This window comes from Pectinophora gossypiella, chromosome Z (genome assembly GCF_024362695.1).
Source record: "Pectinophora gossypiella chromosome Z, ilPecGoss1.1, whole genome shotgun sequence".
NCBI lineage: Eukaryota > Metazoa > Arthropoda > Insecta > Lepidoptera > Gelechiidae > Pectinophora > Pectinophora gossypiella.
In genome coordinates this window covers 17373825-17387994 of record NC_065433.1, presented here as the reverse complement: position 1 = coordinate 17387994, position 14170 = coordinate 17373825, and the positions used below count along the sequence as shown (strand labels likewise).

At 36.5% G+C, this 14170-nt stretch overlaps 1 protein-coding gene across 5 annotated transcripts in view; it reads right to left on the bottom strand.

Moving 5' to 3' along the window:
- The window catches only part of LOC126380475 (hepatic leukemia factor), a 111812-nt gene that overhangs the window by 35938 nt on the left and 61704 nt on the right, over positions 1 to 14170 (bottom strand). For 3 of the 5 annotated variants that reach the window (XM_050029914.1, XM_050029915.1, XM_050029916.1), the window contains exon 2: positions 11964 to 12002. In XM_050029914.1, coding sequence (XP_049885871.1) covers positions 11964 to 12002 — 39 coding nt within the window. Of the gene's footprint in view, positions 1 to 4220; positions 4560 to 11963; positions 12003 to 12668; positions 12816 to 14170 lie in introns of those variants that run through there. The other 2 variants (XM_050029917.1, XM_050029913.1) reach the window with 2 other exon arrangements.

Below are 14170 nucleotides of genomic sequence, written 5' to 3'. Positions count from 1 at the left end.
TATCTTATTGAAGGCCGTAGACATCTTATTCGTGGTACCTAGAGCTTCCATTAGAAGAAATTAATTAGTATTAATGACACGGGGCTAGAGCGACGGTCACGTGGAATGGCGCGGGACTCTCCCTCCAACAGCCAACGCCCACTAGGGTTTGAGTTGAAAATGTTGTATTATACAACCATAACAAATCAGTTCCGTCGAGGGTACGACGCTTTAACAGTTAACTGTTTTCAAAAAAGGAGGTTATCAATTTGACCTGTCTCTATATATTTGTATGTGGCTAATATTAAGGCGTATTGATGTATATATATTTGTTTACGACTTTTTCAGAAATTACAAATCGTTTTGCAAAAAATCTTCTTATATGAGGAAAAATGCCAGTTTCATCAGAATGGGCTTAGTATTTAAAGGTTATCAAAGAATATTATTATGAAAAATAACAATGATGTCGTTGATGTCTTTTGTATGAAGGAAACCCTTATATTTTATAAGTATCATGAAGTCAGTTTATTAGAAATGGTTTGGCTGTAAATATAAGAAAAATACAGTCAAGGATGTGTCGGACATATTTTAATGTCCAGTGGATGCAAGTGCGGGTGTTAATGCGGATTGAGGATGATGCAGGTTCGAGTGCTGATGGGGGTTGAGGAGGTTGGTGTTGGGAGGGCGGGATGCGGATGCGATTGCTGGTGCTGGTGTAGATAGGGTTGCGGGTACTGGTGGGCGGATGCGGTTGCATTTCGACAAGTATACTAATAGCGGCTTATAGGTCATTTTACAAAAGTATTTACATTTTAGTATCCATATGGGTTACCAAAAGATATAAAATTGTACCTAATTTTAAAAAAATAAATCGACTTTAAAATCTAAGTAATTAAGTAAGAAATAATATTTTGTTCAACAGAATGTTAGAATCTAAATTACTTTTACTAACAATAGTTACCATAGAAAATTGTGCACACTCCAACGCCATCTACCGAGTTTGCGGCAAAGTAACACAAGTAACACTGAACTTCTTGAATACTGCGCCTGCTCAACCGCAGTAATGAAATGCGGAAAATAATGGAACTACAAACAAGTCCAATCGCGTGTACGATGGAATGACCATACCTAAGTGACATGTATTTTAATTTGTTATGGCTTGTTTTGGTAGATGATCTATCTACATAATTACCTAAACTACTTAATTCCTAACCAGTGTCTTAGTTATTTTATTTTAAGGGGAAAGCAGTAACAGAACTGTATAAGAGTTTTGTACATTATCGTATTATGTTCGGTTTATGAATTTGTTTTTGACATTTTATTGATTCTAGAAAAGATATTAAATTCGCTCAAATATATCAAATTCAAATTCCGGCTTAATATTAACAGATGATAATCAGATGATGATGTCTGGAGATAGGCAGGCAAGGGTTGGATGCAGTGAGCGCAAAACCGCCCAGGAAGCGGAGAAGAAGAGAGGACGCCTACATCCAAAGCTGGATAAATTAAAAGCCACAAAATGTGGTTGTTCAACTATGGTGTGCTAGTAAGATAGTAGGGCCTTAAGAAAGGTAAGTTTGATTTTGAGCATTACTAACATAACATAAGCTCACGGTTATACGGTTACGGTTATGTACACCCAATTGGGTTAGGTTAGGTTAGTACAAGCATCACAAGATAAATTAAGTACCCTCGCTTCACCCAGCTTTCTGTTTCTGTCACTTAAGAAATTTTAAATAGAGATGTAACCAACCTTATGCCGATTAGCCTGGTCATCATTATAAGCTAGCTTCAACAAAAGTAGGTGCTATGTATATTTCTACACAAACTATATTTTCCCATACGGGTGAATCTCAAAATTTCAAGTTTGGTGGCGAAATTTCATCTTATTTTTTCGTGAAAAATTGGGTTCCGACATGAAAAAGATCCAAAAGGATCCTCGGTTCCGACATGAAAAAGGAATTTTTCAATTCCCAATTTTCCCAATTTCCCCAATTTTCACGAAAAAATTATATGACAGTTCGCCAATAAACTTGACACATTTTGATATTCACCCATACAGACTAGCTGGACAATTAGACGGCTTTCCGGGGCCAGTCCAGTACAGAGAATCGAACCGGCGCTCCCCGTGTGAGAAGCAAGCCGGTGACACTCAGAACCATAGTGACATTTTAACATTAGTATACGATAAAATCCGACGAATTATACAAATAGCAGGCGACATAATCTATATTAAATTATAAAAAAAACAATATTTATGTAGGTTTTCGGCGAATATTCAATTTTCGCGGGAAAGAAGATATTTGGAGTTAAATAATATTATTAATGAAATATAATTAATGAACACCCTCCGTGGTCTAGTGGTGAGAGCGTTAGGCTCACGATCTGGAGGTCCGGGTTCGATTCCCGGTGGGGACATTGTCGAAATCACTTTGTGAGACTGTCCTTTGTTTGGTAAGGACTTTTCAGGCTTGAATCACCTGATTGTCCGAAAAAGTAAGATGATTCCGTGCTTCGGAGGGCACGTTAAGCCGTTGGTCCCGGCTATTAGCCGTAAAAATACCTCCACCAACCCGCATTGGAACAGCGTGGTGGAGTATGCTCCATACCCCCTCCGGTTGATTGAGGGGAGGCCTGTGCCCAGCAGTGGGACGTATATAGGCTGTTTATGTTATGTTATGTATTAATGAAATATAGAGATAGATGCGGGAGTTGATTATGCCTAGACGAGAGACGATAAACGGTTTTACGTGCGGCCGCGCATACAAGAGCACGTGTTGGTACTCCAACCGCTGATATCATGCACACACACTTCCACACTGGCAATTAATACATGTACCCGTTTCAATAGATCGTAGACGACAGCCTCTTATCTTAACTGTTAATATGCATAGACGATTTATCGACAGAAATTGATACAAAATAAGTTTCAAAAACGGAACTCAAAGTTTGATACATGTAATTACCAGTAGATTTATAAGTATGGCTGAGTCAACAGCTATAGTATGCGAATCGTGATAGAGAGCGGGTCGGCCTTGACCGTGACACGCGCTGCGCCCGCGCTGCACTCCATGTAGACAGCTGCACTTTAAACGGCGCGAAACTGCACTGCGATACGTACAACTTAACGACGTGAGTTCCAAAACTTCATAGTTTGTAAACGAGCTACGACACTTGAGTTTGTGCTACTATCGACTCCATCCACAGGTTGCTAATGACATGACATTAAATTAATTGAATCTAAGCACTTGCTATGCATTTATTTTGCAAAATGCTTCTATTATCAACAAGGTCAACGTTTTTATCTCGATAGATGTTCGATTTCTATATTTTCAAGAATATATTTTCAGTGAATATAATTTAAATATTCCTACAAACTAGGTAGGTGCATGAGTTCTGTCAACGTCTTCATCTACAATTGTTTAGTAATGTATTTAAACTAAATGAGGCGACTACATTATAGAATGTGCTTTTAGTATAGAAGTTATAGAGAACTGCGAAACTGAGTGATGAAGTTTTAATGCAGGATTAAATATAAAGCTAAGAAGGCATACGACCTTGGTGTGGCAAATAACACAGAGCTAAGTGTAGATGAATGTATACCTAATTATCGAGTATAATGTCTACTTAATCATCGTTAGGTGCTTTAAATGTGTTTGATTTACAAAACACACTGACTGTTGGGATATAAATTAAACAACAACAAGCGTTTGTAAATCGCAAATAGGTAAGATATGGTAAATGTAGATTCTTTCGCACTTGACCGGTTTTTATTACTCACGTAAATCTAGTACCTACTAGCCGCGCTTATCGCGATCATGTATGTAAATAAATTTGTGTTTACTTGCTTAAGAAGAGCCTACAACAATCTTCGATGAGATAGTAAACACTGTTTGTGTTGGATACTTACCTAATTGTTTCCACCTAACTAATGATTGTATTCATACCAACACTCTTAAAAAGGTGTATTTATTCACACTTGTCGCTTTAACGAGAGCCGTAAAAACTGTTATTGAATAGAACAGTAAATTATACTTTTCTATTTTACTTATTCTTTATGAAAGGAAATATTTTTAAGTCAACTATAACACGAGCGTTTTCCACGAGCACTTAAGTGCTCTCATATACTGCAGCCACTTACCTACACCTTGACATACCGTGTTTCGCGATAAGGAAATATACTTAGTCGGCATCATAATACGAGACAGGTAGCCTGAAAATAAAATGAAGACATGGCCTACCTGTGGACTGAATGACCGGTCGGCGATGATGATGCGGGGGAAGCGGAGACGGCAGCGGCGGCGGCGGTAAGAAGCAACTGTCTTGTTGTGACGGGACTATATGAGCGCTAGGGCCGGGTGCCCAGGAAGCCATCTCTATGCCCATCGAGTCTGTGCCCATGTCGATATAACCGTGGCGATCCAGGCGGCGGGCGGGCCAGCATCGCGAGCACGCGCCGCCACGCTCCCTGACGCACTCAATCGTTGCTGCACTCCGTCCAAGCAAGTAAACAAGCAAAGCGAGTGCGGACGCGACCGACCCGGGAGCAGCGCGCGGCAGGATTGAGGGAGCCGCCGGAGCGCGCCTCGAGCACGCTCCGCGCCACGTGCGCCGGCACGTCGGCCCGCAACGTGCACGTCAGTCGCCACGTGCCCCCGGCCCCCGCGCGCCCCCTTTGCGCAAGCACAAGAGCCGTCGCCTACCCACCCCCGGGGTGCCACCCCTTCGGTGACTCTCCAAACTTAAGCGAACATTCTTAGAAATCAACAACGCAACCCAATATGGGCCTTGATCTGGTGAAAGATATTACTGACACCAACACAAGATCCACTTGTGTCGTATGCGAAAAATTTTTTTAATGTTCTACGATTAGTGCTAAACCAGTAGTAAAAGCACAATAAGACTTGTACATTTCTATTTCATGACTTCATTTATTAATCCAGATTCAGACTCAGCCTACCCCAATAGGGAATCTAGCCGTGAGCTTATGCTACGTTCATTTATATGCAATTAATAATCAGGTATTATGTTTATAATATATTCGTAACTATAAGTTAAAATAAATAAATTATTTTTATTTCGCAAGAAACTTCACGTGAAGTTGATGATGTTACAAGCAATTTTATTGCGAATAACAGACCGGCAATGCAGTATGTAAAATGAAATTAAGTAAGCGAATAATATTAATTAAAAAAAAATTATTACACGAATACTTCATTTCAGTCCAACTAAATAAATTTTATAGATTTTTTTTAAATAAAAATAAATTGTAGATCCTTCTATTATTATTTATTTATTGTTATACGTTAATAATATACAGATTTAATGTTATATTATTTTAATTGATACATTAAGTTTAGAATCATAAAATTATTAAAAAACCTTAGTCTATAAACTTAGTATTATTATTTAGATAATACTAATATTGAAATTCATTGGCAATATGTTAATCGTCATCGTGTATGTAACGTATCTAGTTAACAAAAATGAGAATTAATTTATTTTTCAGACACTATTTTAATTTATTTTTAACGTTACTTTTTCTCCCATTCCATTCTAGATATAGTCAATCAATATGAGTATTATTATTTTCAAAGAAACAAAAGCCGTAATTGCTTATGTATTCCGGATTTACATGTTTCTTGCGTTCCTCCAAACACAGAAATTTGCATGGAGTCAAATAAAATATAAAATTACATTATACTTCAAATTAAAAATCTGTAATCGTTTGATAAAATAGTTGTTCAACAAAGTTGTGTTTTGTATGCCAGTGCAGAAATTACGAACCAGCGAAGTAGTATAATATTCTTAGGCTACTGCGAGCGCAGCGATTCAAGAGCATGAAACAAATTTACTTTCGTGTGGAGGCTATTCTACTCTTCAACGAAATTCTTTTATAAGTTATAGGTCATAAGCTCTGTCCAACAACTTGTTTTTCTCAACTCTTTTAAAGTTAAACGACTGAGGACATGACTGGACGCACTCATTTATCGCCATAGTAATGTATAACACAAAAAAGGTAGTTTAAATCATGTATTTTATGAGTTTTCTTTTAGGTAGTTTATGAATAAAAATTTTAACCAACTTAATGATGTCAATTTGATCCGTATGTATGTAACACAAAATAACATAACATTACACCTTTATCCCCGAAGAGGTAGGCGGAAGTGTACAGTATATGTATACTCCTATACGTATGTAATATTGATGAAACTGCACAATATTCGTATTTGTTAGTGTATGTGGGCTGCTAAATACGAGTGCGTGTAATATACATAATAGGTATATATTTGTCTTCGAATTTATCTGCAATAATTATTTTTTCATTGGAACTTATAGAATGGTGCAAATTTTATTAAAATCGTTGGAATTTTCCACTCAGGACCAAAAACAGTCAAAAATGAAGATACGTCTTCATTGCATTCCTACTATATTCTGATATAAGCAGCCTAATATTTTACGTTTCGGCTACGGTAGTAGAAACTAATAGTCAGTAATAGTTTGAGCGTAAATAAACTAAAATTGGGAGACGATCAAGGGTGAGTCGGACATACTTTAAAGTTATGATTAGGTTTTTTAAAAAGACAATAGCACCATTTATTGACTTAAGCAATAAATAAAACCACTAACGGCGAAATGAGTTTCTGAACAAACCTTCGCCTATTGAATACTGTAGATCAGGCTGTATGACTATGTTCCAGTGAGTTCTCCTACTGGAAAATCCGAGTAGGTATACAATTAAAATAAAAAGCTACTTTGTTTCCCAAGAGAATAAAGTGCGCTTTTCCTCACTGATTTACGCACGAAAAGGAGCATTGTCTTCCTGAAGAGGTGGAAAAGATTTTAAAATTTCACTTTTTTTTCTGTTATAGTCAATAATTAAATTTTCAGGAAATTACTATACATTTTATCTACGCCAGACAAAGGCTTTTTCATTTCCATACCCGAATACGTCTGACGTAACTGGAATGTAATGAGTAGGTATTAATTTTATAATTAATCCACCTCTGATATCATTTCCCATCCCGTTGCGCAATTAGCCTGCCAAATACTCTTTGAAAATGCATTTCTGATTTAGAAAGATTACCTATATACACAGCCTATGTAGGTATTTGTTTGGCTTCCTGAAATGTCCTCAATTAGTAGTTAGTATGAGTGAAGGAGAACCCTCTTTATGCATAAGATAAATTAAATAATGAACAATTTTATATTTCGGTGACATGATTGCATTTTGGACTATCACGTTTGTGACGCGACAGATCGCCGTATGCTCAGCAAAATCAAGCCAATGATTATTCCGTAATCTTCAAGCACAGCGCAGCGCAGCACGCTCCAGCGGAATTCCCCACCCCTTTTGGAACTCGAAACGTGGAAAGTAAATCGACTTAAAATCATTGTGTAACGTCTCAGAAATATTGTGTTTGGAGGTGCAGTAAGGTAAAACAGAAAAAAAAACTCCCAGTAACGTAATTATTTTAATTTTGATGGAAGCTCCATAAAATAAAATAAGCTCCAATGGGTCCGGCGCCACTTGGACAATCAGTGAAAACAACACACTCAGATTGGCACATACTTTTATACGTTTAGCACATTAAATTCCAAAGACGTTAAGCGAACAATGGATCTACATGAATTTAGTGTTTAGTTGTACATCATAATGAAAATGTGACGTGAAATAATAATAAGTAAAAAATTGCTACGCTTATACACTATAGTAACATATAGATTAGGTACATTGCATCAGACAGGATATTACTGCGTTCAAATCGATTACCTATGAAGGATGGGATAAAGTCGCAGAAAACCTGACGCCCAGACGAGCACAAGGTCGTCGATAGTGCCTGGTTTTAGGTTCGGTTTTGAGATTCAGGTTTAGGTTAGCATTTGAGTTAGAAGTTTTGCTTGATATGAAAATATTCAATCCCTATTTTTCTCCTGCCGAGCTTACAGCACATCTTGTCATATCTGCATTGAGTTAAATAGCCGCTGGAATCGCCTGCATTACCTAAGCGTATGAAACCTAATAAACATTAAATTTACAATATTTTTGCAATAAAAAGTTTGGGGCTAATAATGAAGAATGTGTAAACAGTTTCAAGTAAACAAATTCAGTTGCGATGTTGCAAATGATTACGTTTTGTGGCAACTTGATGTTTGGACAAAAGAAAAATCCGTTACGCGATGACAAAGTTTAGGGTGGGTAGATCGTAGCCGCCCCTCGCCACCACCATGTCAATAGTCTCCAAGTCTATACCGCTTTCCTATAAACGTCATATTTGACAGTCACGTAAAAAAAGGAAGAAAAACAGGACGAAGAAAGAAGTCAGCAAAAAAATATAAGCAGGTGCCCTTTTCTGTGACCCACCTATGATTTGATTTTGTTTTCTTTTAATTCTTGAAGTCATAGCTGGCTTAATTAACATACGTTTCGCTATGATTTCAAGCTATAAACATTTGACATCAAAGCTGGTTCGTTAATGGTTTAGGAAGCAGGACCGCCGGACTAAATCGGGATTACGCCGGACACGTTTGTCGGATGCATCCGGAGAGCAAAACGCGGGTCGCTGCTCATTGGACACCCCAGAATGGACACACTCCATAAAATACGACGGGACAGTCTTACACCTAAGTACCGGAAAGACTGCATGGATTTTTCATGGCACTGTAATCATTCGTAATGCACAGTTGTTATATAATTTGTGTCATTATAGCTACCTATACCTATACCTAGCGCCACGTATGACGCAAACTTGCACTGACTCCTAACCAGATACCTAACTTTAAAACGTTTTGATGTAAGCTACCTAGACGCATAATTCGCAACAAAAAACGTATAAAATAGGTTGTTAATTATTCAATTTACAAAACATAACATACATAAACTGCCTATATACGTCCCACTGCTGGGCACAGGCCTCCCCTCAATCAACCGGAGGGGGTATGGAGCATACTCCACCACGCTGCTCCACTGCTATTAGCCGTAAAAACACCTCCACCAATTTACAAAACATAGGTCATTTAATAAAATAACGGATACATTTCAAACTTTGTTTTTTTTAAACTTGTTTATCCCCTTGGGGAAAGACAAAGGAAAAGCCATGCAATTTTTCGTCATGTCCAAATTTTAATAAGGCCGAAGCCACGTCTTAGGTGAGTATTTATCAATGCTCTTCTATTTGTAAATGATGTACCCAGATGAAAAAATAACTGTTGTTTTGCAATGAAAAAGCTACGAAAAACTTAGCAATGCGTACCAAACACTCACTTGACAGGATTTACAAATACGTTTATTTCAATGTACATTTCTCAACGTGAGTTGTGACAATACTTTGCTATACATAATTTCCTAATGAAACAACAAACTAAAAAGCTGTGGCAACAAACACCAATTCGTAACTGAGTTTTAAATAATATACCTGCTTACTCGAATACTTTACGTGGCTTCTATTTGGACAGAGATTGTGAATTATAAGAACACGTACCTATAGTCGAGTCATTTGTTGGTTGCCTGGAAGTAGCTCTTTTGCAAATTGATGATTTTGTACATTTTGACGAGCTCTTTCCAAATTTCAACTTTGCCATGCCACCTTGTTTTGCCACTTGCGCCGCCATATAGAAAAACGTATCTGTTTTGAGTGAATTTCGACAATACCTATCTGTTTTGAGTTCACCAGATCGTCGGTCCACCTTGTAGCGGGCCTACCAACTGAGCGTCGTCCGACACGTGGTCGCCATTCGAGAACCTTTCCGCCCCGGTCTTTCCGTCGGTTTGGACAATATTTCATTTATTTAATGGTTCTGGAGATATATCGCTTAGAGCGGACCGCGTACAGTCAAAACTTGCCACACAAACGGGTCAAACCCCGTAATAAGTGTTCAGTGTAATTTTCACTGAATGAGTTATTGTAGCAGATATCCTAACAAGTAATTAAAAATTCATAACATAATAATTTAAAGGGGGGGTTGTTTTGTCTATATCATAAGAACGGTAATAAATAAAAGCGTTTTTAAAATAATATAATTATATGTACCTAATCTGAATTGATGCAATAAACGTTATTATTATTATTATTATAAAAATGGTCAAATCAATAATTCAAAATGTCTTGAAGTAGGTGTAGCAATAATTTACAAATCCGGTCCGCTATTAGTATGGGACTGAAAATAATTAAAAACACACTATGAATTTTCCGACGGGAAATTGCACTTTACGTATATATCAACTCAGAATCATGGTCTGATTCATCCCCCTCAGTATTTGTTACAATATCCCTAACGTCCTGTATAGTTAGATTCAACAACACCTCCTATCAATTCCAATTTGTTACAAAATTTTCATACAAAAGACATCAACGCGAGTCTATTTCGGTTATACGCGCCGATCCGCCCACCCTTCGCGGTGTATGTAACTCAAGAACTGTTTAATATGTATATTAAAAAGATATTGAGCAAGACCTAATTTGAAGAACATTTTGTCCTCTCACAACTTTTATATTCACTCCAAGATCAGTTATAGTAAAACAAATTAGATATTTTTAAAAATAAAACTAATTTTGGTACCGAACGCTAGCGGTAAATATACGAGATGAAAAAGTAGAAATTAAGAAATAGCACGTTAAAATGTACAAAATCACCAATTTTAAAACTCCCAGATAACTCTCTAGTTATAAGATACCAAATGATCGGACTATAAAATAAAAAAAAATGTGTAATCGTCGATCATTACGTTGAAAATATGCTCGCGTTAATGTCTTTTGTATGAGAATTGGAATTGATGAAAGGTTTTAAGATTTAGGGACAGTATATCGGAACAGATTAGTAAATTATTGATACATATAAATGATTTAATGATATTTTTAATTACTGTTTTAGATACAAAACCAGACTATACAGGTATTTAACAAATCAAAAATGAAAATGAACATTTGATCAAAAGTTTGACTGAACAGACTTTTTAGCACATCAACATTTAAATGGCAATGATTTCTAATTTAAAACCGGTTTGCCGGGTAACCTACGTAAACTCACGCCTGTGATACCTAGCAGGGTGGATACGTTGGATATATGACTGGATCATAGATAAATTTATAAAATGCATATTTCGAAATAGCAGCCAGTTAAAAATGCTCAAAAGTATGAGCAGTTTAAATTTGAGTTTGCTTTTGATATTTTTATATATATTCGTCGTTATGACTTATTTACGAATTTTAATAAAAAAAAATGGTAACCATGAGTACGACTATTTAACTAGGTTTTGATTTGGTTGTCATCTTGCCTATGTTTCCTTTGGTATTTGAACGATTTGGTCAAAATAGTATTTTTGGTCAATTAAGTGTTGTGTATCAAAGTTGTTCATATTATTATTTATTATATTTGTAAGGTATTATTTTTCTTATCCTGCAAAAATACTAGACCAAAATATAGTTACTATTATAAACGTTCGTATGAAAACCGCCTTAATCATTGGTTGTTGATGATTGAAAGCAGCAAGAGTCAAGGGCGCAAACTGGTTTTTACTTTGTTTTCCTTTACGTTATTTTCCCTCAAGAAGTTGTTATGTGTGACTCTAGACAAAGACAGACGTTGAATATAAACTAAATCATTTTTGTTTTCATTAGTGATAATAAATAAAAAGACAAGATCGCAAAAGCCTATGCAGTAGTCCGTTAGAAGGATGGATTACGATTTCACTAGGTATAGTATGTAGGAGGAATATGGGGAAACAAGGCGCATACCAGGACTCGAGGACGTCACGCACGTTCCGATATACCCATTTACCCCTGTCAACTGTCAATACCACGACTACGGGTACAGTAACAATAAAAAAAATTCAACGCCCACACTATCACAACATGTGAATAACAGTTAACAATTTGAGACAAATGTGGCATTATTTTCTCATAAAAAACACAATAAAACGTTTATCGTAATTTATCACGAAGGAAATAAAATCTCAAATTAGTGACCAATAAAATTCTACTAACCGTATTTTTTGTTGAAACTCGCCCCGTGACTCAGGAAATCTGTAAAAAAGAATAAAAAATAATAAAACGTCAAAAGTAAAAAATAAACAAGTAGGTAAACCTGATTGTCCGAAAAATAAAATGATTCTGTGTTTCGGAAAGCATTATAAAGGCGTTGCTTCCGACTACTACTTATTATAGTAAGTAGTAAGTAGGCAGGTAGGTAGGTACGTAGTCCATGAGCCAGGTCAGGGGACCCTGACACGTTAGAATAAACAGGTAGAATCTGTCGATTATTAAAAGTATAAAATAAAAATAATAACCGATCCTTTATCCACAGTAAATTTTCCTATCGAAATTCATTTTCATTCAATTATTTGATATTAGAGGAAAATAAACAAACTTTACAAGATTATCTATCACATGTCTTTTCAGCGCCATCTATATTATAATAATGACACCGATATCTGACATTAATACGGGAAATAAGTAAACAAAGTTTACAAGATTATCACATGTTTTCCCAGCGACATCTATATCCGCCATTTAGAAATGTCGTAACTTCACGGCTTGTATTTAGCGACACGATAAACTTTGTTCCTGGCGGACAAAGCCGTACACTAACTACTTCCAGTGTAATGCCATAGATGGCGCGATACGAAATATCCCTAAAAATACAATGTGAGCAGGCGTACAAAATATACAGAATAATACCGAACAACTCACCATTTCGACTCATTTTTGTAAAACTTCTATATATATAATTTAATTTAACAAAAGTATAACACAAGGCACTAATTAGATAAAAAAATAAGTAAAAAAAGTAAATTAAAAGCTAAAAATTTAAAGAAAAGTAAAATTAGTGATCAGTCACATGTGCACACTGTGGTCAAAGTATACTTTGCTGTGATTGGTGCGCTAGCCAATGTCGGTGCAACAGTGCGCGTTCCTATTGGTAGATTTTTCAGGCCGTCGTGAAGCAGGGCATGGGTAAGCACGTGACAAATACAGGGAGGCCATTCGTATACTTCGAGCGTTCTTGTATAGGTGGCGCCACATCTCCTCTTGTTTACAACTGACACTGTACGTAATACCTAATAGTATGACATAATTTCACATAATAGGCTGTGCAGACGGGTATTATTGAACAATGTGTGACAACAACAAAGTGAGTAATCTTTCTGTAGATTTCTCACTACACATATTGTATGTATCAACTAAGTATCTACCTGACTGGCCTTGAAAATGTTTAAATGGAAATGCCGGCGCGATGCAAGTTTGTGCACATAATACTCAGATAGGTATAATCACAAATCACCCGTAACTATGCTTCGTGTAAGTACTTTATTAACTTGATGAAATCGGCCATATGCATGTTATGCTTACGCGTTTTTACGGTAAAAAAACTTTTTAAATTTAAGTACGTTACCTACGTACGTTACCTAGTACTCTGACACATTTTTTGTATGAGGTGCGACAGATAGACATGGTAGGTGTACATAATGGAGATTAAATGTAGAGGTGCGAAATGAGTTCGGTATTCGGCATATTCAGCACGAAAACCGAATATTCAGTTTTGGTGTCACGTTACGTAGTATAATTTCTTCATGAAATGTGGTTATAGAAAGAAAATACCTTTTTGGCTTTTTACAGAAGTCAACAATAGATTAAAGTTATGAACTGTTTTTTATTAGTCCTCAGCCAAAATCAAACGCAAACCTATTGGTATTAAAAAGAAAATACTTCACGAAAGCTTTACGGATGAACGCATAGATATAACTAGTTATTTTGGTTACCTCCTCTTGTGGTTTAGTTAGAGGTAGCGCGAAACCGGATAGTACCGGCGAATATTCGATTCGGTAATACTAAAATCGAATTATATTCGGTATTCGATTATTCGGTTAAATCACTCTATACGGTGCATCACTAATTAAAAGCTAATTAGGTAGGTAACCTAACGACTCTGCCCAGTATGCCAGCCGGCTGCCAACCACTAGTATTTTAATCGTTGCAGTTTCTTCCTACCTCACTATCATTCACAAACAGAATACGTGTCTAGATAAGTATATTTATAACAAAAATAACTTTGTGATCCCTAATTTGGTTAGGACATTACAGGCTGATCACCTGATTGTCCGAAAGTAAGACGATCCGTGATTCATAAGGCACGTTAAGCCGTTGGTCCCGGTTACTACTTACTGATGTAAGCACGTAGTCGTTACATGAGT